The sequence below is a fragment of the Lissotriton helveticus genome, chromosome 6, assembly GCF_964261635.1.
Source record: "Lissotriton helveticus chromosome 6, aLisHel1.1, whole genome shotgun sequence".
Lineage (NCBI taxonomy): Eukaryota > Metazoa > Chordata > Amphibia > Caudata > Salamandridae > Lissotriton > Lissotriton helveticus.
The window spans coordinates 424085229-424111753 of record NC_136067.1 but is presented as its reverse complement, the minus strand read 5'-3'; the positions used below and the strand labels follow the sequence as shown (position 1 = coordinate 424111753).

Sequence of the window (26525 nt, the reverse complement as noted above, 5' to 3'; positions counted from 1 at the left end):
AACGTTGCACAGACATCAACAAGCTGAGACACCATACTATACTGAGCAGCAATGCATACAGTGAAATTCACCATGTCTTGAAATGTGGTAAATAACCCACCCTTTACATGTTCTGCCACCACATATTTATAGTCTCTGTATTATCGAACAACATCTTCTGGTGTTTTACAGTCACCCAAGACCAAGACATTTTATACTTTTCAACAAGTCTTTGTATATTCTCAGTCCCAAAATCAAAATGTGATTGTGTTGCTATTGCCTGGATTTCAAAACTTGCCCATTCTTTCAGATCATCTTCAGGGAACCTTTTTTGCATGTGCTCACAAAGAAGGGAAATAAAAGACAAAATAGGCCCACTGTCAAACTCTTGCCTTTCCTTGTACAACACCATCAGATCTCTTACATTGCCGCTCCAAAAGACAGTGTCGCCGAAATACTGTTGCTTAACTTGGCCAATCTTTGCTCTTGCATACTGTACAGCTTCAACAGTAGTCAAAGAACTTTATTGTAATAGTTTGCACAAAGATGCGAATTCACCCAGAATGTCATCAAGTACTGCAAGTGAAATATGGTAGTTGGAGTTGGATAGCTTTTTGTAATAATATTTAGCAACTGGATCATTCTCCTCAACTTTCTCATGTTTAAAGTACTTAAGAACAGCCTTGTAATTACTAATTAGTACACCAACAGCAACATGCCTTGAAAGCCACCGGACTTCATTCAGTGGTCGAAAAGAGACCACTTCACATTTAGTGACCGAAGCAATTTCATCCGGCTTGGACTTCCTTGCAGAGATATGGAGAACATAGTGTAGACAGTCCACAATAAGGTCTCCATCTCTTTAATCATTGGAACCCTCTTCCAGGCATCATCAACGCCTAAATCTTCTCAATGGGCGACACAATGCTGCTCTACTAGATGAGGAATGGATTGTTTAAGGCGAGTAGCAACACCATTATTCTTAACTTGCATCACAGACGCACCATCGGATGTGAACATGACCATTTTCATAAGGTCGAGTTCATTGGCAGTGTAGAATTCTTTCACAGCAGTAGTGATAGCCTCAGCTTTACAACTAGTCAGATTCACTATGCCCCCAAACTCTGTTTTGTGCTCTGTTGATGTTACAGGCCGGAACTTGAAGTAAAGGATGAGCATTTTTGTAACAGAAATATCCGTGCTGTCATGAATTATCAATGTGTGATACAAAGCTTGCCGAAGTTCTGCCATAGCTTCACAGTGTATCACGCTATTGATGGCCTCAAGGAACTCAAAAGCATAGTTCTTGCTCCTCCAGTTGTCTGGTATCTTCACATACAAACTAGGTGATCATGGATTTCTTGTTCTATCAGCATTGCCCGCACTCCATAACCAAACCTGGCAGCAGCACTTCTGTTTCTCAATATTACCATGGCAGACTCATGTACTTTGCTAAGTAGATGGCGTATCATGTAATCCAGTTTCCAGTCATCACTCCATTTCTTCCCTGTAATCTTTGCTTCGGCACATGCTTTGCAAATCAAGCCCACGTCTGGACTGTATTGGAATAGTTCCCCGAGTTGCAAGTGAACCTTGCTTCGTGATTTCTGTGTCTCAGCCTCCACAATTTCTTTCATCCACTCTTCCTTGAATACAAGGCAACATTTCTTCCTTTGTGGTGAAGCACCACACTCTCCCAAAGGTACAGCTTTGCACTTGAACATTTCCATGCCTGCCGGTTTGAACCTGCTGTGCCACAAAGCCTGCAAAATAAGGGAACATGGCTTACCTTGACGTCTAGCTCATGCATTCAATCTGTTATACTAGAATGTACTAGATGCACCACAGTTTAACTCTACCAACCAATTACCTCTTCCGCTTGAACTCACGCACGCCTGTTTAAATGTGTAAGGTACTGTCCGCGAAACCTGCAACAGAAGAAAACATGGGTAAGTATTGTATACTATAATGTACAAGATGCACCGCAGTTTGACTCTACCAAACAATTACCTGTTCTGCTTGTACTCACGCACACCTGTTTAAATGTATGGGGTGCTGGCTGCGAAACCTGCAACAGAAGAACACAGGGGTAAGTATTTTATACTACAATGTACAAGATGCGCCACAGTTTGACTCTACCAAACAACTACCTGTTCTGCTTGTACTCACGCACGCCTATTTAAATGTATAGGGTTCTGGCTGCGAAACCTGCAACAGAAGAAAACATGGGTAACGTACAGGAGGGTGATTCTATCATCATAGCCTCTACCCTTCCTCAATTGTTTTTTGTATAAGTATTTTATGCTACAATGTACAAGATGCACCACAGTTTGACTCTACCAAACAATTACCTGTTCTGCCTGTACTCACACACGCCTGTTTAAATGTATGGGGTTCTGGCTGCGAAACCTGCAACAGAAGAAAACAGGGGTAAGTATTTTATACTACAATGTACAAGATGCACCACAGTTTAACTCTACCAAACAATTACCGGTTTGTTCTGCCTGTGCAATTGTATTCGTAGACCGGTCTCACAAACCTGCAAAAGAAAAAGGGTGCAGATTGTGAATCTATTTACCCCCAACCCAACGAGGAACATAAACAGAATTACCTTGTCTTTGTGGGTACTCGCACATGACCACTTTAATCCAAATACCATACAGACTGGAAACCTGCAACTGAAGACAAGATAGTCAGCAAACGCTCGAAGAATTAAAAACTATTAATGGGACTGGTCTAGGGACCCCAATAGGAAAAATGATCAAATAATTACCTGGGATTCCAGGCTAGGACAAACAGGCTTGTGCCCAAGTGTTTCATTATTAGCATCCATTATCTTAAACTGGTCTACAAATCTGTATATTGTGTTACACCTTCTGTGATGCAGCTTTTCCCTGGCATTCAAACTGCGCACATGGTTGAGGTGGGTGAACAAGGAAATTCACACGGAGGACTGAGCAGCACACAATCCATCAAAAGATCCCCCTGAAGATGATGCAGTGGCGTGCAGAAAATATGATGACGACTTTCTAGCAATTTTCAGGCAACCATAAAAATATCGAGGTAACTCTGAAGAATGATGCACCTGCTGCAGAGCGATCTAAGTTTTGTCTTGTGGAAGTTGACTCACCATTAACTAGCCGAGGAGGTTAACATGCCTGATGAAAAGAAGCTGGTGAACCATGCAGATCACAAATTACATGCAATGTAAATAGGTCTGAGCATTACTGCTTCTGTCAGACAGCCCCTTTTGTTACTTGCAGTTTATAAGTTAAATCCTAATATAGAACTGTGAGCTATTAACTACCAAAGAGCTGCATTTAGATTTAATGCAATGGCAGAAAACCTGCGACAGACAACCCGAGCCGAAGAGTAACATAGCCTTTTATTGTAAGAACTTAAGGGTGTTTTTGAACAGTAAATATATATTTTTTTAAATCCAGCCTTAAACTTAAAAATGTGCATCTTCAAGAGGGATAACCTTCAATCATGTCTTACTTACAGATATTTTTTATATATTTCCAGCATTTTCATTGCTTTGATTTTGTTCACATGAAAATGTCACCCTTACCCATCGAATGCTAGTCATCATCAGTACATTGAACTTATGAAAATGTCACACATACGCAATCTGAAACCTTGGCAGCTATGCTCACTTTACTGAGAAAAGAGTAAAGCAAGTTTAAAAATGGGGCATGTGCTTTCAGAAAGTACACGCTGTGTTTTTAAACTGGCTCTACTCTTTTATTAGTAAAGGGACGATTGTGGCCTTTTGTTTTAGTATTGATGTTAATCAGAGCCCCTTCAGCTCAAGCCATGATTTGAGAGGAGTTTCCCAAATGACTACAGCACCAGATCAAGCTCCACCTAGTGGTCAAGAGAGGTGGCACCCCCATTCCACAGATAAAATGCCCATATCTTAAAGACAAATTAATTCCAAGACCTCCATCACTTTTTAAAAACGTTTTTTGAAGTCATTAGAAAATTCAGTGCTGAATTATTTTATATGTTGACCACTTCTGAATCATTCAGGAAGTTGTTTTGTTAGCTGCCATCAGGGGTACATTTATTGTACGTTGTGACCTCAAAAATTAGCACGGCAGGTGAATGATCTGAGTAAAGTCTGAAAGAGAACATCAGGCTAACCACCAAAGTACCATTAAAACCAAAACATGGGATTGGAGGTCTTCAAAAAGGATTTACCAACGAGCATTACTGCCAAATTGTTCATTTTATGCATTTTCTTCCAATACTACTACTTAAAACCATGACGGATTTAAGTAAATAAAACACACAAAAAAACGGTGTTTTCCCAGCTACAGGATAACAAGAACATAATAAAATACTGCATTTTAAAGCATTTTGGTCTCTAAAGCATGTTACATTGTGCTAAAATGTAAAGATCATTTTACATGGGTGACCTGTTTCTGTATGCCTGCTGATAAATAAAGCCTCAGACTCACAAGGCCTTCTTGCTGTAATTGGAACAATGTCCCTGAGGAAGACTGGACAGTCAGACTCGCAGAACACTGGCCATGAACTGCAGAAATGTACCCAAATCTGTCAACAGCTTTGACACCTGGATCACAGGTTGTGCTGGCTTCCTTGCTGCCCTCAAGCACAGCAAGCCCACTAGATCCAGACCTCATGCTGGCTGGTATATTGGAGTGCAGTTATAGAACAAGTTGAGATAGCACAAGCAGTAACTTCTACAAATATATGCTCATTGGCAACCTCCAGCAGATTTGCACCACCAAGTGATCTACACTCATAGCCAGCACTGACGCCAACACCAACAGCTGCAGAGAGATCTCCACTATAGTTAAAGATTTCACCTTAACTGAGGCTACTGCCAACAGTCTCATGATCTCATCCCTTCACCAATGTGGTAGTGCCAGCTTGGGCCTCACTCCTGTAACATTCCATGATAGTATGGAAAGGCTAGGAGATGTTCCCCCATGTACTAGGTGGGAGAACTGGATCTTGTTCAGTCTGAAGCCTGGTACTTGGTCTACAGTATTGTCACGTTGTGTTGGAACCTCCTCTCTTGTGGTAGCGATTGTAGGCTGTTGAAAACAGGTGGCCCCAAGGTACCAGGCTTTTGAGGTGGGAGTGTTGGATCTATACAGTGGCTCAGTTTAGTTCCTAGGTACTCAACCTTTCTAGTGCAAGGGGCTGATGAGGAAAGTGGATTGGTTTGACTTGCCAGGCAATCATTAATGGCTAAAGGTGAATCAGAACCTAGAGGGATTCCTTTGCTAGTGGTAGTAAACTGCTGCTGGTTGCTAAAGGGATTGTATTTAAGTCTGATACCTGTTTGGGTGGGTGAAAATTATCTTGCCTCTAGGGCTATGAGGTTACGGGCTAGGTTTGCATCCCTGAGATGTAGTTCTATAGAATCGAATCCGTTGGAGAATTTTGATGTGATAATCTATTTGCCCATACAATATCCTCTCTAATGATAGATCTACACCCCCTCACCTTGCTTATGGATTTACTTATCAAGGAATCTTTGCCCTTCTGTTTCATATGTGTAATAACTTTGCGTACATTTGTCATATAGGTGGGCCTGGCGCAGCCTTGGGCCTGATCATTCCTATAACTTAGTTGGCAACCACTACCTTCTTTTGTGCCATCTATGCTTTGCGTTACGTCAGATCTACTTATGACGGTCATTGTTGTGGGGGGAAAGGTGAAAATGGACATTAAAGGGACTATGCTAGTCAAAGTGTGCAATGGCTCCCATATAGGTCCCTTTATCTGCGCTGGGCATGGGCTCTGATTAACATCAATACTTTAACAAAAGCCCACAATTGATCTCGCAGCCATGCATTACTAACAAAACAGTATAGCCAGTTTTAAAAACAAAGCGTGTACTTGCAGAATGTACACACTGTGGGGCATATTATCAAGGACAGGAGATACATTATCGCCGCTTTTATCGGCAGGAAACTGCCGATAAAGCGGAGATAATGGCCTTGATAATATGCTCTATGAATTCCAATCTTTAAACCAAGCTGCAGAGATACACAATAACACTTTATTCTGCGCTACGGTTAATTCCCCATTCCTCAGAGACGATAAGACCCCTGTATTGAGCTCTAATGTTTCTAGTGATTGCTGGGTAACGCATTTTTCTAATATATTTGATTCAAATTGTGTCCCAGCTACTACCCCATGTAATTGGCCCGTATTACCTTTAAATTTTACTGTGGCCGAGGTCGAGTTAGGAATTCGTGCAAGTAAGGGGGGGAAGGCCCAAGGACCCGATGGGGTCCCAATAGATGTTTACAAAGCAGTCCCGGAGATCTGGAGCCCCCTCCTTGCAAACGTTTTTAATGCAGCTGTTTGCACTGAAGCTCCGACCACATGGGGGGAATCTATTATTATCCCTATTTTCGAAAAAGGCAATCGGTCTGAAGCAAAGAACTATCGCCCCATTTCCCTTCTGGACTCCTCTGTAAAGGTTATGAGCAGAGTTATGTTAGCTAGGCTGGAGGAGTGGGTTGAAGATAAGGCAATCCTTTCCGAAAGTCAGTTTGGTTTTAGGAAAGGCAGGGGCACATTGGACCAATGTTTAAATCTTGACCTTATAATTGGGAAATACGTAGAAGCTAAAGGTGGCACATTATATTTATGCTTTGCTGATCTAAGCAGCACCTTTGACATGGTTGATCATGGAATTTTATGGCCTACTTTGTTGCGGATGGGCGCCCCAGAGGGTATTATTTTCTTCCTTGCTAGGTTGTACCAAAAACTGCAAACTTGTGCACATTTTGGAACCAAGGGAGAATGTACCCCTAAATTTAGCATACAACGCGGCATAAGACAAGGCTGTGTTTTAGCTCCGTTATTGTTTATTTTATTTATCAATGAAATTGATGGGATTTTAAAAGGTGTTCCCAGGCAAAAAGGCGTATCACTGCCGGTGTTATTATATGCTGATGACGCCGTGCTTCTTTCCAGGACCCCTTTGGGGCTGCAAAGATTGATGGATAGATTTTCACTGTTCATTAGGGACAGGAAACTACTCATCAATAAGGATAAGACGCATATAATGATCTGTGGGGCAAAAAATAAGAAACCTACTGCCTTTTTCATTGACGGTAATAAGGTGCAATCTGTCGCTTCCTTTTGTTATCTTGGAATAACTTTTTCTCATGATAGGAAGTGGTCTAATGAATTTAATAATGTCAGTAATAAAATGACGAAAAGTGCCCATGGTATTTTTAAATTCGCAGCAAAAATTGGGGATAGACGAACAAGAGACATGCTGCTAATTTATCAAGCGAGATGCGCCAGTATCGCATTATATGGGGCGGCTATTTGGGGTCATAGTTGTGTGTATAAATTGCAGCTTGAGGAAAATTCTTTTTTAAAAAAGCTTTTATGTCTGCCCTCATCTGCCGCCACTGCATTGACCCATCGGGAACTAGACATTAATCACCTGAATGATCTCTTAGCCTTAAGACCACTAATGTTATGGCGTTCTATATGGCTCCAGGACGAAAAGACCTTAAACAGATCTATAATTGAAGATTGTCTCTCACTGGACATGTATAGAAAAATCCCATGGATAAAATATGTCTCTGATTGCTATTCACAAATATTTAATCTCGATGTTCTGGCCGACCCTAGGGCTGCACTGGCTATATCAAAAACTGAAAACAACCTTTTTGGATAATAGGGCAAAGATGAGGGCTTATACATGTCGGTCCATGACGACTGTTTCCTTTTGTAGTAAATACTCCCTCACTGAAGGCTTTCCACCGTACCTTGTGTTGGTAACGAGGTCTTCGCATAAGTTCGTCCTAACCAGACTTGGGTTCGGAATTGTACATGAGTTGGTGTCTTTACCTAACATAAAGCAACATCTTAAAGGACCGTGCCAGTGTGATGGTATATCAAAACAGAGCACCCTGCACTTTTTTACTCATATGTAAATTGTACCTGAATTATCGAATTTTGTACCTTAAACCTTTATTTGTTAAATATGGGGTACGTACAGTGGATGAGGCAATGAGTCTTATTTTTAACATGAAATCTGCTGACATTTGTTTTTATACTGCCACATTTTTAATCAAATCTATCAGTGTACGTAAAAGCATGATATTTTAGTATATTGGTCTGTATCGTATTGTAACCTATTTTTAATTTTCAATGATTTATGTATGTATCTTTTATGTGTGCTTTTATGGTCAATTCTTTTGTACCGAATAAAGCTTCATGAATTGAATTGAATTCCAATCGAAGCCCATGTAAGATGTGTTCACATCTAACATGGGCTTCGATTGGAATTCATAGAGCATATTATCAAGGCCATTATCGCCGCTTTATCAGCAGTTTCCTGCCGATAAAAGCGGCGATAATGTATCGCCTGTCCTTGATAATATGCCCCAGTGTTTTTAAACTGGCTCTACTGTTTTTTTTAGTAAAGCGCGGTGCGGGGGAGATTGGGGGCTTTTGTTAAAGTATTGATGTTAATCAGAGCCCGTGAAACAAAAGCCCACAATCATCCCGAGCTTTATGAACAGCCACATAGCACACCGCAATTAGAAAGTAGCTGTTTTTCGCGCCGCTCGCTGTTTTTAAGCAGCTGCGCGACTCTCTCTCGCGACGTCCTGTCTGTGTGTGCGGTTCACACACGGAGTGCGCGCTGACGTCAGGAGAGGTGGCTAGGTCTAAACTGGGGTGGCATTGTGTGTAAAAGAATGATGGATGTAACCCAAATCTCTTGACTGGGGGTAAATGTTTTGATTTGTTATGCATTCCGTCCATCAATTGTGTGTCTTTTGAATAATTCAACCTGTCATGCATGCTTTCAATTACAATGATGACATACTGGTTTTTGGGGCAATGCAAAAGGGGCATCACAAGGCTCTCACACAAGTGTGGCAGTTACTTGCTGATGCAGGTCTCACCCAGCAGCAAAGTGTGAATTTCACAAGAACAAACTCAAATTATTTGGGCACTTATTCTCTGATGGGGGAATGACTGCTGACCTAGATAAAGTACAAGCACTGTCAGCTACCTGCCCCCACAAGATGTCACCATGCTGCAATCCTTCTTAGGGAGGGCCAGTTATTCTTCATGGTACATTTGTGACTTTGCTACTGTGAGTGCCTCAACTTGACAAAAAAAAGTTTATTTTCAGTGGTCTGCTGAATGTGATCAAAGCTTCATAAGAATAAAACATATGATTGAGAAAGCAAGCGAGAATGACTATTTAATCCATGTGTTAAATACTGGGAACACAGTAGATGCGAGGGAGGCAATCCTTGCTCAACATAATGGTCATCCGAATGCTCAGAGACATATTGTTCCCTATGCCAGTTGAAGCCTGTCGGACACAGAACGTGCCTATTGTCAGCTGGAGAAGGAGAATCTGGCTGTATTGTGGGCCTGCAAACATTTTAATGTGTTTCTTTAAGAAAACGTTTCACTATCTTTACAGGCCACCAAGTGCTGTACACTATTTGCGGAAATACGAAAGCCAAGATGCCCCCTTGCATTGAGAGTTGCGGGTTGCAACTGAAAGAGTACAACTATGAAATTGTACACAAGCCGGTTAAAGATTAGAACCCTGCTGATTACTTTTCATGAGTTCTGCTACATCACCACAGTTCAAACTCCAAAACGGCTAAAGAGTACATTAATTTCATTGTGAGTTCCAGCATGCCAGCAGCCCTATCTATTGAACAGATTATTGTTGCTACTAATGCAGTAAAGAACATGGTTATCCTCAAAGACATAATTTCTACTGATTCGTGGTAGAAAAATGTTTGACTTTTTGCTGACAATGTTGAATTTCAAAAATTCAAAAATGTACAGGATGAACTGTCCATTGCAAGGGAAGGTGTTGGATTGAGAAGCTCATGAAACCTGAGAGCCTAAGATAGCAAGGACTTCATGGCAATACAGCCCCCAAAGGAGCCCTAAGAGACCGAGTGTGGTTACTGCGCCTGGATGAGTGAGTGGAGCAGGTACTAAATGACTGCCATCTTTGCAACTGCCTTTCCCCCAAAGTGACGCAGCATTCATTGACAATGTCCGACCTTCTTGCACATGCTTGGGAAAGAGTTGCAGTTTATTTCTTTGGGCCCGTAGGATAAGGACATCATCTCATGGTAGTCCTTGATGAATATTCACGCCTTCCTTTAGTAGAGGAGTTATCATCAACAACCCCTGCCTAGGTCTTCGAGCTCTTCGAGCGGCTGTATAACATTTTTGCTGCATGGAGTATTCCAGCCATTCTCAAATCTGACAATGGTCTGTCATTCAACAACAAAGAATTTAAGGAGTTTCTAGTCAGACTATATGTCAAGCATCAGAAGAGTGCAACTCGGTGGCCCCATATCAATGATGTTGTGGAACGGTTCATAGGTACCCTCAAAAGAGTAAATCAAAGAGCATTGATCGAGGAGATCGAGTTAAGCCAGGCCCTGTGTAAGCCCTCCATGCTTATCGTTCAACTCCTCACTCCACAACCGGTGAGAGCCCTGCCACCTCGCTATTTGGGAGAGTCATCGGAACCAAACTGCCACAGTGGCCAGGAGACCGATCATTGAATCCTGATGAGGTTCATGTCACAGAAACTTCTCAAAAGTGCAAGATGAAAAAACATATGAAGATTGGTGTTGACAAGCTCAGGAAACAGTCTTCAATGAAGGTGATTGTGTGCTGGTGAAACAGAAACGAAACCGGAAAACAGACACTCCTTAGCCTTAGCCTCCAGAAATCAATTAAGTTCTGCTCCTCCATGCCTTCCTTGAGTACCCTAGTTGCTTGTTTGCCATATCTATCGGTGTTAGTCAACCTGTTGAGCGCTGGGTCTATGCATGTGTTAAAGTCCCCACCCCACACTATTGCAGCTAGAGGTAACTCATGCAGCCCCGCCCATACAAGGTTAGGTCATCCTTATTTGGACTGTAAACACTGAACATTGTCAACATCATACCACTAAAGACGCCCTGCACAAGAATGTATCGGCTGTTAGAGTCTGTGATCGAATGGAGCAGTCTGAATGCGGTGGTTTTCTTGACCATCAACAATACCCCACTGGCATGTGATGAATATGAAGATGCAATGCGTGTGGATGGCCAGTGAGACCCCACATTCAGTTCTGGATGTGCTGTCAGGTATGTTTCTTGCATACATGCTACTTCCACTCCATGTCTGTCTAAATAGGCCATTATCTGTCTAACTTTTAGTGGATTGTTTAGGCTTCTTACATTCCAGGTGAGTAGGGTCAGGGGCCAATTGGTCAGTGCCGTTACGTCTTTAGTTAGTTTGATCTTTTGGTTTGTAGAGGTTTGTATGTTAAAGGTGAACAGTACCTCAAGTGAAACATATCGACTAGTGCCAGTATGAACCAAAAATGACACCAACGTTATTAGCAAAACTAAAAAAGCTTGTTTATGGAAATTAGGTTCTGACTATAACTACCTACTGGCAAATGCCAGTAAGTAAGAATTATATGCATACATCTTTGCAGTAGAGTGCCACATGTGCTCTCTAGTGCAAAAAGAACATTATATTTATGAGCGTGATATGTTCAAATAAGAGTTTTTTTTATGTCAATGTGTGCCACTGACAAAAATAAATGCACTACTTGCATCAGAACGTGCTTGCTGTTGCATCCACTCTCTTTGTTCCAAAAGGAGTGGACATGTGATGAAATAGGCCAGGGTTTATCTATACATTTAGCAGAGTGCATCAAGGCCCAGCGTTAATAACATCTCATGCAGGGTAGCAAGACGACTTGCTGTGCTGCATCAAAGGGAGAACGGATAAGAGTAAAATGCAAAAGACAGGAATGCAAAATATTTATTTATCAAAGTAAGTTGTATTCCTGCTCCCTCCCTGCGCTGGTGCACCGAGTGCTGCCAAGGTGCAAGGGTGCTACATACACAGCACCCTGGACACCTCCGTGAATAAAAACGAGTCCTTAATCGCAAGGGCAGCACAAACCATTGATAAGAGTAGTCGTACATGGTGCCAGCCTGACATGGAGGGCGTAGGACTAGAGTGTACATCAAGTGAATGATACTACCAGAACTGTGTTCCAGTGTGAGATAGAAAGGTGTTCGCTTGAGCTGATTTAATGGATGTCAACTCATGTCACTCATGCTTACGATAGTAGGTAAGGGGGTTAGCATTTTCTCTGTGGCTTTATGAAGCTCATTATGGTCCTAATCTACCTGAAGTGCAGAACATAAAAGAGACCGACATGACCCATCAAAAGAGGGCGGAGAAGCAAAAATCATTCGTTGCAATGCATGAATGATTCAAAATGCAAGTTTAGGTTAGGAAACTAGTAATAGACAATCTGATTTAAAAAGTAAAATGCTGTGCCGCTCAAAATCTTTTTGTAGAGAGTACCACAAAACATTGTTTTTTATCTTCTTTATTCCTCTTATAAGCACCCACAGGCAAAATGGCCCCTGGGCAGGCAGCCGCCACCACCACCATGGCGGCGGTAGGTGGAATAACCACCACCAGCACAGCAGCCTCATTAGATGGTTCTGCTGCCCTAGTAAGTCATGTTTATTATTATTTCCTATTTTGTATTCCCACTAGTAAAATTATGGTCTTGTGTATAATACATATATTATCATCCTAATTTCGTATCTCATGTAGAAGTGGTAACCCCAAAGTAGAATTGCATGCTATTGTTTGGGCAGTGTGGTCAATAGCAGCAATTTCTGGAAATGAAAAGAAATGTGAAGTTTACAGATGTGATTAGGCATTACTTTCCACCTGCCGCAGCTATTCGATAAACACTTTTCAAATGTGTTTGCTCTAATAAAGCACTTATAAAACTATTTACACTTGCAACAGTATATTTTGCATTTTTATCTTGTAGGTCATGATTGGTGCATAATCCAACTGGGAATCCCAGGTGTTATTCATGGCTTTGATGTGGACACACGCTTTTTCATAGGCAACTATACTCCTAGAATATCAGTCCAGGCTGCAAACTTGAATCAAGGTAAACAATTGATATTTACTATTTTTTAAATTATTAATATGAATTACTAATACTGATGAATATAGATTCTTGTTCCCTTATATTTTTTCTAAATCATTTCTTGTGGCTAAACTGAGGTCAGTCTTTTCATTAGCTACTTAGTCTTCTCCAATCATCTCACACACTGAAAAGTAATAACACTATCTTGCCATGCACATCTACTTATATTAATAAACAGCCTTAGGTTTCACTGATAATTAAAGATTTTAGGACCACCTTTACAAGCACATTTAGTGGGTGCTAAATCGCGAAATAGGTTTAGGAAACCACAGTTGGTATTTGGGTGGGGTGTTTTTAGGGTGTCCCGTCCAAATACTGATTCCTTTTGATATGTAATATTGTTTTGCAAAGAAATCTAGTTGCAAAACATTGACATTTTACCGCCTACTGAAAGGTAGTGGTAACCCAGTCACGAAAGGGGCGGGAGCCCATAAGGGGTACCTTCACCCTTGTGAACGGTCAAAAAAACATCTTTTAGGAGCAAAACGTTTTCAAATGTTTTCTTTCCCCTAAATGCAGCTTGTTTACCTTCAAGGAAAATGAGCTATGTTTAACCACATTGCTGCTGCCGACGTTCAGCGGACGTCACGTGCACTACCTCGGTAGTGCTGCACGTCCGTTGAACGTCGCGGCCCCGCCTGCGCAATAGAACGTTCCGCACTAGTGCGGAACGTTCAGCACAGGCAAGGGGTTAAAAAAAAGACTGCTTGATTTAAAAGCAATCATAGAAATGATCTCTACGGACCCCAGTAGGCCACCATCCCTGTTTTGGCACAAGTCCTAGTGAGTTGGAGTTTGCGCTCTACCTCATTAATATGCATGTGGCAGGTCAGATTTCGACCCTGGAGAATTCCGAAAATACTGGTTCAAAATTATACCCAGTAACTTGCGACCAGTAGACAGTACATATGGCCCCATAGCCTTACCCTTTGAATTATATAAAACTGGTGTACAAACAGATACCTGCAGCAGAGTTGCACCTTGTCACATTTGTAGATATACCCCTGTTCCTGAGACCCAGGTGCGGACATTACAACAACTGACTGATAGGGCTCAATTTTGTACGAAATGCTTTGACAGCATTTATACAATTACTGTTCATGGTCTTTGTGGTCTGGGCAGATACTAAAACATATTTACCTCTCTGCTGGGGGTGGATGAGGAATTTCGCAGCCCCACAATAGGGCACTCTTCACCGCCATACTGTCTACAGCATCTCGACATCTACAAAGGCGCACACTGTTTGAGGGTGTATCTCTCTGTTTCCTGTACACACTGACAGAGCACCAGTCTCTACCACAGTCAGTGTGCAAGGATGCTCAGCTGCCCTTTGGTGAGGAGTATGAGTATCCTCACAAGGGTTTGGAGTGTTCATAACTGAAGCACCTCTAGGGGAGGCCCAAATGAGTGCCCGGTACCAGCAGCGGTGCCAGGACCAGACTATGGCAGTGCAGCTAACTTTGATCTCAACCAGTCCGCAAAAGAATGATGCAGCAAAGGCACTGAGGAAATTGTACTAAAGCTCCATGTGGGTGGGGACATAAAATGTCCACTAACGAATGGTTTGTAGACATTCTGAATCTATACTGAAGAGGATATACCTTTTGAAGTCAATAATTTGATGACCGTCTTATGAGTGTTTGTTCGTGTTCTCTACGAGGCCCTACATCTGAAGCTTTTTACATTTATTTTATATTATTCATAAATTAATAAAAAAACGTTATTAATAAAATATACCATTTATTCTGTTACAAATATACGTTTCACCACACCATCTGATGGAATTCTTGCTCAATCAGATCATTCATAGTTGAACTCAAGATATGCCCAGTACCATATTCATCACATATTTTACTGTAGAGTCCCAGTACGGATCCATACATGCATTTGGTCCCAATAGTACTTTCGACCTGGTTCTTATTACAGTATTCCTCAGGAAATGTCAAACTTGTAGGTCAGATTCTTGGATGTGTCAAAAATTCCACAAGAAATATGTGAGATATTTTTTTTCCTAGAAACGTATAATTTCTTTAACAAATCTAAAACAAATCATGGTTGGGAAAAGTTGCATTAAATGGGGACATCTGTGTACAGGTATGCATATCAAGCTATTTAACGTTTGGCATTCCAGGATGTGCTAACAGAAATAGTGATTTTGTTGAAGCAATGCCTAGCAGTGGCCAACTGGCCTAGTTCGCTTTCTGAAAGGAGTTGATTCTTGATCTATAAAAAGAGAATACTTTTTGTTATGCCTTGCACCACCAGTGTCCCTGTTAGATTGACTTTGACAGCAGAGCTGGAAAAGCTAATTCAACAACCTAACTCTGGGACCAGAGCTCGACAGGTTTTTTATTCCACTGGCTATTTCCTTGGTGGGCTGTAGCCAATGTAGGCTGGTTTTGAAAGCTCGAGGCCACTCCTGGTGCCTCTGTCACTTTCCCCAGCTCCCTGAGGTTAATTGCAGCAGACTCGCAGAGGCTTCAAGACAGAGAAAAAGAGGGAGAGAGTGGGAGGGGGAGGCAGAGAGAGAAGAGAGGAGGAAGAGAGAGAACGGATGGATCTTAAGAGACAGCTAGTGTGAGGAGAGGAAAGAAGTGGGACGGGTTTCTGCATTTTTGCCAATGCTGCATTTGATTCCCCAGGTCCAACGCTACCTGAGGACGAGGCTCCTCTACCCTCTTATTTTCCTTTGTAATCTTTGTGAAGCTTTTAGTGTCCAGAAACCTGAGTATCCTAGTAGTAAGAATCCCCAAGAGTGGAGTCAGATTTGGTGAGCCTATTTTTTTCCATCCATGCCCCTAGCTGTGTATATGAGTAAAGAGGTTTGTACCCTGATTGATTTGTGAGAATAAAAGCCGATAAATAATCATCTATTCATGTTAAAACCTGTATTCTGGACTACTGAGTGGCAAAAATGATAAAAAAATTCTAACTTCTGTCAGACACTAAGGTAAAGTGCCTGCAATGATGTGGGAAAGACAAGACGTTCATAACCACTGTCAATATCTTCTCCGATGCTCTTTCAAACGCATGTAACTTTTTTAAATCATTACCTGTCAATTATGTCTACTTAGGTCCCCAACATCATAAGTGGCACAGTGGCCCTAAATTACCTGGTCTACAAACTATGAGCCCAACAATTCCAGCCCTACTGACACGAGGCCTGATTTCACAGGGTGTGGATGAGCACAAAAGCTTAGCCTGCCTCCCCACCCCCAACCCAAACACTGCAGCACCAAACGCAGAACATACAGTGCTCCCCTAGTCATTCCTTGGACAATGTTCCCCAAGCAGCTAGGCCAGGGGCGAGTCCATGCCTGGTCACATGCAAAGGTATTGTCCTTTATTTTACAATACCAAATTTCAATCATTATGAAAAACATTCACATTTAATGAATAGCCCCAGTTGGTGAAGGGGAGAAAGGGAGGGAAGAGTGTGCTCAGGGCGGTGTAAAGTCAAAGAAAAGTAAACACAGTCAAAAAAGAATGCGAATTATAACAATCTTAAATGAAAATCAAAACAAATCAGATACAAAGAGCCTAAACTATTAAGGCATCCATTGAGAAACTGTTCAACTAAGGACATTCAACGGTCACATACACAGTTCAGAGTAATCAGGGGCATGTGCCGGAGGTCCAAGGTGAAGAAAAAGAGCCGTTGACGTTTCGACCCCTAGCCGTAGGCTACGTTAGATCCTTAAACGGGGTCTTCATCAGGACGTGTGCAGGAAAAAGGGGGGGGAAAGGGAGGAGTTAGGAGGGGGGTCCTATCTGTGAAAATTAAAGCCAAAAGTCAGACTAATGTGTTTGCAAGAGCTGATAAACGTCATCCTATTTGGCATTACTACAATACAAGATCTACAAATTACCATGGAGTCCGGGCCAAAAACAGGCCTCTGAACGTGGGAATTGAGTGAGACCAAGCCAATGGTCATGGTCAAACTCAGCGATATCAAATCGTAACAAAAGGGGAGAATTAACCAATGTGGGATAGGAACAACCAATTAAAGGATGTTCTAGAAATTATTCTGTCAAGCATAATTACATATTTGGTTTAATATCGGGATTCAACTCACATGGGCTGCAACCTATCAGCCAAGGTGAAAGTATTGTGGGGTACAATCCCAGTCGTCGATATCCCAAAGGGCAAGATGCTGTTAAAGTACACAGGCTGTGGGTTGACAAAAGGGTATAAGACTGGATTAGTCGGGTGATATTCGTAACAGAAGCCAGCATTGTGGCGTGTAGGTCACCTCATAACTTACATTAGATACGACATGCAGGGGTGAAAAGCGCTGGTCGTCTTTGCACTTGAGACGTTGTTCCTGGTATCAATTTGCAACGTTATAAGTCGCTGTAAGGATACAATTAAGACCGTGTTGGTAACAGGCTAAAGAAGGATACCAACCTAGTCGAAAGCACAAAAGTACTGTGACATACCTCTGGCGTGATAATTAATCAGGGAGCCAATCTTCCATTATTTTGATGGCGGTGTAGTATGAGAATAAGGTCGTTTCGTGTAACACCAGCCCGAAAGTGAAACAGTGCCTGTAAGTAGTAGCGCACCCCTGTTTCCCGAATAACCGCGTTATTTGCCAAACTCCTACGAAGACCTCGCATTTCTTTCTTGACTGGCGGTTCTTTGACTTTACACCGCCCTGAGCACACTCTTCCCTCCCTTTCTCCCCTTCACCAACTGGGGCTATTCATTAAATGTGAATGTTTTTCATAATGATTGAAATTTGGTATTGTAAAATAAAGGACAATACCTGTTACAAGTCCTTCTGATTAATGGTTTTTGACTAAAGTTTGTGTTATACAGTGTTAGTGTGTGGTGTACACAACACGTTCTCCTTGCGGGGACCCCTTCTTGACACATACCACATAGCGCCCAGGTCCCCGCGACTGCATGGGTTCAACCCCCCTTTTTGTAACGTGGTCACATGCAAAGTCATATATTAGAGGCCCTGACCTAACCCAAGTAATGCACAAGGGAAGCACACAAGCCCCCCCAAATATCAAGTATGCCTGGCACATCCTAGCCGGAATGGACATGCACTGCCTTAAGAAATAAGCATTACAATGGCATACTCAAACACTGGGTGGATTGGGGAAGTTGTTAAACTCAAAGTTTATTAGGCAATGTGTCACAAGAGACAACATTAAAAACAGCATTTCTAGATACAGTCAATAATGCAAAGACTGTCTCCAAAAGGGAGTTCAAGATATGAATTCAGAAAAACCATCAAGTTTTAATACAAATTAAAAGGTATAATACAGGGAACAGTAAATTTCAAAAGCAGCAGGAAACTCATTGACTCACATAAAAGTCATTTGCCATGTAGGTTATCAAATGCAGAATAAATACTAATGGTAAAACATCTAAGAAATGCTATGTCTTGAGTGTCCAGCAAAATCAGTAAGAAATAGAACATAATCAATAAAATTGGCCATATCTGTCTCACTCCCCAAATTCCATATCCAGAAGATGCTGAGTAAGATTTTCAAGTGGCTCCTAACCAGTACCCGGAAAACATTCATGCACACCCTGGTCTCAAGTAAGCAGGACTTCCGAAACATCCTTTATGGGTTAAAAAAAAATGAGTGATGTGGACGGAAGAAAGAAAAGAGGCAAACTCACTACCGTGAAATGGTGGACTCTTGTCTATGAGGATTTCCTTTGGAATGAACTGAGATGCAATCATTTCCCCAGTTTTGGACTCATCTCTTTAGTAGATGCAGGTTGTTTCTTTTCAGCTTTGGGACATTTGTTATAGTCACACACTGTAAGGAAAAGGTAACATCCATCAGGCAAATAGTCAAACACAAACTAATTTATGACGAAGTCTATGGGTGTGGAAAAATCACTGGATCCTGACACCTTATACAGTAGATAATTGGAAGCCTGGAGGTCCGATTGCTGATCAATATTATGACACTAGAAGCTCCGTCAGTTTCATATCTTGGTTTGTATGATTCCTTGATGAATGGCATGGGTCAGCTTCGGAAAGCATAGCAACAGAGTTGAACATACTAAAATACAGCCACCTCTGTGCCTTGCTTGCAGAATCTTATTGAATGAAATGAAATGTGATATTTATAAAGCGCAAACTGTCACTCCGGAATGAGCCTCCTGGCGCTATATGGATAAAGACAAACTTCGCAGTGGAGAATGGAGACCTAGATGAGGGCTTGACTGAATTCATCTGATGCTCCAAAGATCCAGGTCTTTAGGGCCTTCCTAAACTGCATTTCAGGTTGGTTCTATAGATCTCAATTTATTTGGCATTAGATTCCAGGCCTTTGCACCAAACACGGCTGCAGATTACCCTCCCCTCGTTTTGAGTTTGAAACCTGGTGGTTTGAGGAGGTTTGCTGACGAAGACCTAAGTAGCCTCGTTGTAGTATATGGTATGAATCTTGTTATAAGATATACTGGCCCCAGTCGGCGAATAGCTCTAAAGGTGGTAACAAGAAGTTTGAATAAAATTCTCTTGTGTCGTGGAAGCCAGTGAAGAGGTTTCAGAGCTGCTGTGGCGGAAGCCCTACAAGGAAGTTTCAAGACCAATCTGGCTGCTGCGTGCTGCACTACCTGTAGTCTCTTCATGGTTGATTTATTGGCCCCTGCCAGGATGCTGTTACAATAATCTAGGCGCGAGAGTATCAGTGCCACCACAACTGTTTTCCTGGCTGAAAGAGGGATAAGATCCCCCTAAAAATTCAAGGTTTTAATTAAACCAAAGTAGGTCCCAGCCACCCTAAGTGCATGGGGTTTAAAAGAGAGTGAGGAGTCGAACAACACTCCCAGAAATGTAGCCACTTCCACAGTGACTGGGGGAGCTGCTACAGCCTCAGGCCACCAGGCCTTAGGTTGAAAGGAATTGTCTTTTCCAATCAGCAGGATTTCTGTTTTGTGTGTATTACACCGGAGGTGGTTGTTTTTCATCCATTTGATGACATCCGTAAGGCAGAATTTAAAATGTTCCACTGCATCCGTGGAATTTTTACTGAGGGACAGGATCAGCTGCGTATCATCAGCATAAGATGTTATCTCAATCTCAAATGATGAAATAAGGGAGATAAGCGGAGCCATGTATATATTGAATAGTGGTGGACTGAGTGAGGAGCCCTGTGGAACTCCTGCAGTAATGGTGCGTTCTGAGGACAGAAAGAGGCCGAGAGAGACTGCTTGCCTCCGGTTGGTCAGGAAGGACTTGATCCAGGCCAGTGCAGTGTCAGAAATGGCGCAGGATTTTAGTCTGGCCAAAAGTATGTAGTCAGAGATGGTATCAAAGGCGGCAGACAAGTCAAGCAGGATCAGCACTGCCTTCCTGCCATTATCTGTGACGAATTTTAGAATGTCTGTTATCTCTAGCAGTGCAGATTCTTTAGAGTGTTTGGGGTGCAAAACCTGGCTGTCGAGGGTGGAAGGTCTGAGAGGTTTCAAAAAAGTTTGAGAGCTTCTTTTGACCATTCTTTCAGTTATTTTACCCAAAATTGGCAGCAGGGTTATAGGCCAAAGATTGGGAAATTTGGATGAGTCCACGTTTTGTTTTTTCTTTAGTTGCTTCACTATGGCAAGTTTCCACTCGTCAGGCACCGTGCCGGAGCCAAGAGAGGAATTCCCTATGTGGTTGATCACTGGATTTACTATATCCATGATTTGATGTAATATCACAGGGGGGCACGCATCCAGTGGTGAACCTGATTTACACGCTAAAATTGCCGCATTTGTGTATGCGAAAGAGTGACAGCTTGAAAGGCATGCAAGGAGGGCCTATTGCGCATATGGTCCAGTTTGTGATCGTTGACGAGTTCTTGTGAACTTAATGTTCCAAAATCCTTTTGGATATTCTTATTCGTGTCCTCAAAGTATATCGCAATATCATTGCAGAGAGTCTGAGAAGGGGGAATTTCTGAGTGTAACTCTTTGGGGTCAAAAAAAGAGTTTAAGATTGAGAATATCTCTTTTTGATTGTGCTTGGCCATAGCTATTCTTTTTTCACAACTGCGTTTATTAAATGTTTAGGCATAGCATATGTACAGTTCTGCATAATCAGGAGGACACTGTCAGTGGTCAACATATAACAGAATGCATGTACAGCCTAAACGCTCAACTCGCCCCCCTCCCACACCCCTGCACCCCGCCAACAACCCCAAAATCCCCCGCTACCCACCCCTTATCCCACCCTAGCCCGGTGCACGTGTTCACTATCAGCTGCAGTATACAGTTAAAGCAAAATAGGCGTCCTGTAACCTCCTAGGCCCCGAGGTCACCATCGGTAGGCAGTCCATCATCCAGGTCAGTGGGGGGCTCCAATGTCAACTCCCTGTAATCCGCCCACCGCTTCCAGATCTTGTAGTGTTTCCGGGGGCAGCCACTGGCCTCAAACACTGGCAATTCTAGCCCCATAAGAAAGTCCAAGCCCGCCCTCCAGGCGCTAAGTGGGGGGGGCATGGTCGCTCTTCCATGCCCTCGCCAAATCCCGCTTAGCTACAACTAGGCCCAGCAGGAGGAGGTGACGCTTGTAGATGTTACCACCTACTTGTTCCAGGATATGCAGAAGACCCAATCTGGGCGTACGAGGAAGGTCCCACCCCAGTACCTCTGACAAGCAGTTCCATACCCCATTCCAGAACCGGTCAGACCCACACACGACCACACAGTATGCAGCAGTGTACCTCTCTCAGTCCCACAGCGCAGGCATTCTGGGGTAGCAATGAGGCCAGCCTTCCACAGTCTTTCTCTGGTGTAATAGGCCCTATGTAGGTATTTGAACTGTATAAACCGGAGTCGCACCGCTATTGCAGCCCCACGGGGGGACTCCAGAGCCTCTCTCCAGTCATCCTCATCCAAAGGACCGATATCCGTCTCCCAAGAGGCCTTCAACGACAGGAGGGAAGAGGAGCAATGAGTAAATTTTGGAGACTTTTTTATCCCCCAGATCTCCCATGAAAAGCTTAGCTTCCACAGGGCTAAATTCAGGGAGCCGGTCCAGCCCCACCAGACTCGGTGCAAGAGCATGGCGAAGTTGTAGATATTTAAAAAAATTGGGTCTTGGGCATGTCAAATTCGGTGCTGAGGGCTTGAAAGGATTTGAGGGTAATTCCAGTAAGAACATGGCCAAGTGACGAGATCCCAATGGAATCCCAGCCACTAAACCCCTGCAGCGAGGCTAGTGCGGGGAGCCGTCCATTGTTCCAAAGTGGGGTTTCCGCTGTCAGCCGACCCCACCAGCCCATGCGGCGCAGCACCTGCCTCTAGATCGTGAAGACCACCTGAGTAACCTGTGGCAGTTTCTTCCGCCGCCCGGCCGAGTACAACAGTGTATGTAGCGTGGCCTCCCCCATCAGAAAGTGTTCCAGGGCGTATGCTGGGTCACTGCGGCCACTGTACCACCACTCGTTCAGAACCAACAAATGGGAGGCCTCATAGTAGGACAGAATGTCCGATGTAGCGAGACCCCCACAGTACGTGGTCAAGAAACAAGTCCGCAGCGCCACTCTGGAAGCACCCCCCGCCCACAGAAAGCGACCCAGTACTGAATTTACTCGACGGAACCATTGCAGGTCGATCCTGTGTGGATGGTTCTGCAGTTGGTACAGGAGTCTAGGAAGGGCAACCATTTTAAAAATTGTGGACCTGCCATAGATATTGAGAGGCATACGAGACTAGGTTTTGACGTCCGATTGGACCTTGTCCCATACCGGCTGCACGTTACGCTCCCATGCAATTGCGGCAGACTCCGACAGGAAGACTCCCAGATATTTTAGACCACCGACCACCACCTGTAGAGCTGAAGCCCAAGAGAATACGTCGGACTCTCCGCCCAGTACCCACAGGGTCGATTTGCGCGGGTTGAGGAAGAGTCCCGATACGTCTCCAAAGATACGCGTTATTTCCAAGATTCGAGGGCCAGAGCGGTTAAGGTCGGTCATAAAGAAAAGGACATCGTCCGCGTATAGCGCGATCCTGTCCGAGAGTCCCGCCCCCCACACGAAGCCACGAAGCTGTGCATCGACGCGCACCCACGCGGCCAGCGGTTCCATGGCCAGTGCAAAGAGGTAAGGGGATAGGGGGCATCCCTGCCGGGTCCCCCTAGCAACCGGGAATCTCTCCGAAATAGCTCCTGAAATACGCACTGAGGCGGTGATGTCTGTGTATAACAGCCTGACATACGAGACAAATACCGGACCCAGGTTGAGGCGCGGCAAAAGGGCGAAGAGGTAAGTCCAGCTGACTGAGTCGAACGCCCTGTCAATGTCTGCCAGCAGTAGCGCCGCCCGTTCTCCAGTCGCTCCCATAGCGTCCACCACCGCCTGCGCGCGTCTGATATTGTGTCTCGTCGCCCTACCCGGCATAAAGCCCGCCTGATCCGGGTGAACCAAGTCCGCTACATATGGGAGGAGGCGGTTCGCCAACGCTTTGGCCAATAATTTGGCTTCAAAGTTGAGTAAAGATATGGAGCGGTACGACTCATGTCGGTCGGGAGGCCTACCCGGCTTCTGGAAGACTACAATTTCAGCCTGACGCCAGTCCGCCGGCAAGCTACCACATTCCCGCGCTGCCTCCAACGCCCGCCTATAGTGTGGTCCCAGCTGCAGGTGGAATTTCTTGTAGAATTCACTGGGAAATCCGTGCCTTACCAGCGTTGAGTTGTCCCAGCGCATCACCCAGTTCCTCCGCCGTTAAGGGAAGGTCCAGGGCTGTCCTGGCTTCGTCCGATATCGCGCGGGGGGGAAGGTCAGCGATGAACTTGTCAATCGCATCCGGCGGGAGACTGTCCCAAGGGGCATATTGCTCCGCATAGTAGTCAGCAAAACTCGCCGCAAGGGTAGCAGGGTCCGTTATGGCAGTCCCCTCTCCGTCCGTGAGGCCCGGTAGAGTAATCGGCTGCAGAGTTTGTTGACACAATCGATGGAGCATGGTGCAGGACTTGTCGCCCCACTGGTAAACCCTGCTCCGTGTGGCCAGCCACGCCTGTCTAGCCTCGTCCATTAAGATTGAGGCGTAGGATTGCTGCGCCTGCAGGAGCAGTCGTATCGCCACCCCGTTACGGTCTCCCTGACACCGACCCTCCAACACCCCTACTCGAGCCGCAGCCGCGATAGTGGCCTCTCGGCCACTACGACGGGCAGCAGCACACCAAGCAATGTCGACGTCCCTCAGCGTGGGCTTCATGGCTTCCCAGACCGTCACTCCATCAACCCCTTCCGCCAGGTTCTCCTGCCAGTAGTGGGCAATCGCACCGCGCATGTGTTTCGTATAATCTGCCTGCTGGAGATGCCACGAGGACATCCGCCACCGGAATGGCTGGCGCGTCTTGCGCAATTCAATCCGTATTACGACCGGTGAGTGGTCAGATAGCCTCCGAGGCTGAATTGCGGCCTGCTTCACCCTGTCAAGAAAGGCTCCTGGTACAAATACATAGTCCAGCCGGGAGAAAGAGCCATGCACAGCAGGCCATAGCTATTCTGTTAAAAAAATTAACTTTTTTTGCTGATTTAATATCAATATGATATTGTTTCCTGTGAATTTTAAAGACATGCAAATCGGCTAACTCATAGCCCCTTCATCTACTTTCTAGTTGTTTGCAGTGTAGGTGCTGCTTCGCTAGATGTGTTGTAAACCATGGGTTATTAAGCAATTTTGCTTTGTCCCTTCTAGTAGCATGTTTAGATGGGATTAATTCCTCAGTTATAGCCGTCATCCATGTGTGGAAACGGTAAGAATCATCTACGGGATCACCAGTAAGAACTGGCTTGTTTTCTCGGGCAGTTTTGGCCAGGTTAGGGTTGGCAGTTAACAGATGCCATTTACGCCTGGGCATCGCCATAGGAGTATTCTTAGCTGCCTGTGTAGCCTTAGGTATTAAGATGGTCAAGGGTATAAAGTAATGATCAGACACGTCCTGAGGAGTAGGCGTATCTGTAAGGAGTGAGGTGAAGTGGGAGCAAACTCCATCCAGTGTATGCCCTGCCCTATGTGTCTACGCACTAACTAGTTGATTCAAGCCAACGGGATTGGTTATTTCCAGAAAGGTGGCGACCCCAGGGTTGTTACCGCATTCTAGGTGCAGATTAATATCACTGAGCATGGTGAAATTGGCGTATCTGAGCGGACCGTGGCTGAGTGTTTCCCCTAATGAGTCAAGGAAGGCACTACTATGGCCAGGAGGGCTGTAAATTAAAGCCCCAGAAAATTAAAGGGAGCCATTTATAGCGCAGCAGAAGCCGAAGCATTCCGCTCCCTTAAGGGTATGTAGGTCTTACTTTTTCCATTGTAGTGAGTCTCTGTGGATAATGGCCAACCCTCCTCCCCTAATAACCTCTCTGTCTTTCCTACAGATAGTATAGTTTGGGGGTAGAGCAGTTGCAATATATGGGTTACAATCTTCCTTTAACCAAGTTTCTGTAATGCATAGAAAATCTTATTCTTGTTCTATGATTAGCTCTCTGATATCAAGTGCATGTTTGGTTAAGGAGCGTGCATTGATTAATCCCCCCTTTATTAGAACCTGATGGTTGGCTGCTTTATTTCCTACCATTGTATGTTTGACTTCAATGAAAGGTAACTCTGCTCGGCATCCCCAGCAAGTTACCGGGCCTCTAATTTTATCTACTTCCATATGGTGGCCACACTTACTGTTATTATTTGGATGCCTTAAGTGAGTTGACGAAAACACATTATCTGGATGGAAACCGGCAGCATAGCTGGCGCTGGGCAGGGTCCAAACGTGGACGGGCGCAGGCGGGCTTGCCTTGGGCGCGCGGCGGCGCGTCCGCTGCGCGTCGGTGCCATTCCCCACTTTTGTACTGTGAGGCAGGTACACCTAAGGAGAGACTAGACCTTCTCCCTCTCAAAATGGCGTCTGCTAGGTGGGCTTGCGGAAGTGAAGAGAAATTTAACGTTGATGCTCCCTCCACTCAATCAGCAACAGCTGTAGTCGAACGGGGAGACAACGCGTGCGGTAAACAAGAGGAATTAGCGGGGTAAGAACAAAGTTTCGATTTTAAAACATCAATGCAAGTGCCATCAGTTATAGTTTAAATGCAACCTTTAAATTGGTAGACAAGTGCAATGAATGAGCTGAAGACTTTAGCGGCGTAGTGCAAGTTTAAAATCAGATAGAACAGTGACAGGCAGTTTAAAATATCTTAGCTAGCACCTAAAGCCTACTAACAGCATTATCTGCCATCTTGGCTTCTTCTGTCTGGTGGAACTGCTGTGGCCTGCAATTACATCATTTATTGCATTTGGTTGCTCTTGGGATGATGCTTAGGTGTTTGCTTTGAGAGTGGCAACTACAGTTTTCTCCAGAGCAAAGCCAGAGGCCCTCAATCTCCTGCCATAGGTTAAACACACTCTTAAGTCTCAGTTGGTTGAGCAATCTCCTTAGGGATCATCCCTTAGAATGGTGTGACAGATAATCAGCTGAACTGCCACTTCGAGGCCAGTAAACTACAGGGAATGAGTACTTCTGCAATTGAAGAATCCTAAGTTGGTCACAAGACG

At 44.1% G+C, this 26525-nt stretch overlaps 1 protein-coding gene across 3 annotated transcripts in view; it reads left to right on the top strand.

Moving 5' to 3' along the window:
* Positions 1-26525, top strand: part of ALLC (allantoicase) — a 798009-nt gene that overhangs the window by 213702 nt on the left and 557782 nt on the right. For all 3 annotated transcript variants that reach the window (XM_078647862.1, XM_078647863.1, XM_078647864.1), the window contains exon 5: positions 12845-12970. In XM_078647862.1, the coding sequence (XP_078503988.1) occupies positions 12845-12970 (126 nt within the window). The remainder of the gene's footprint in view (positions 1-12844; positions 12971-26525) is intronic.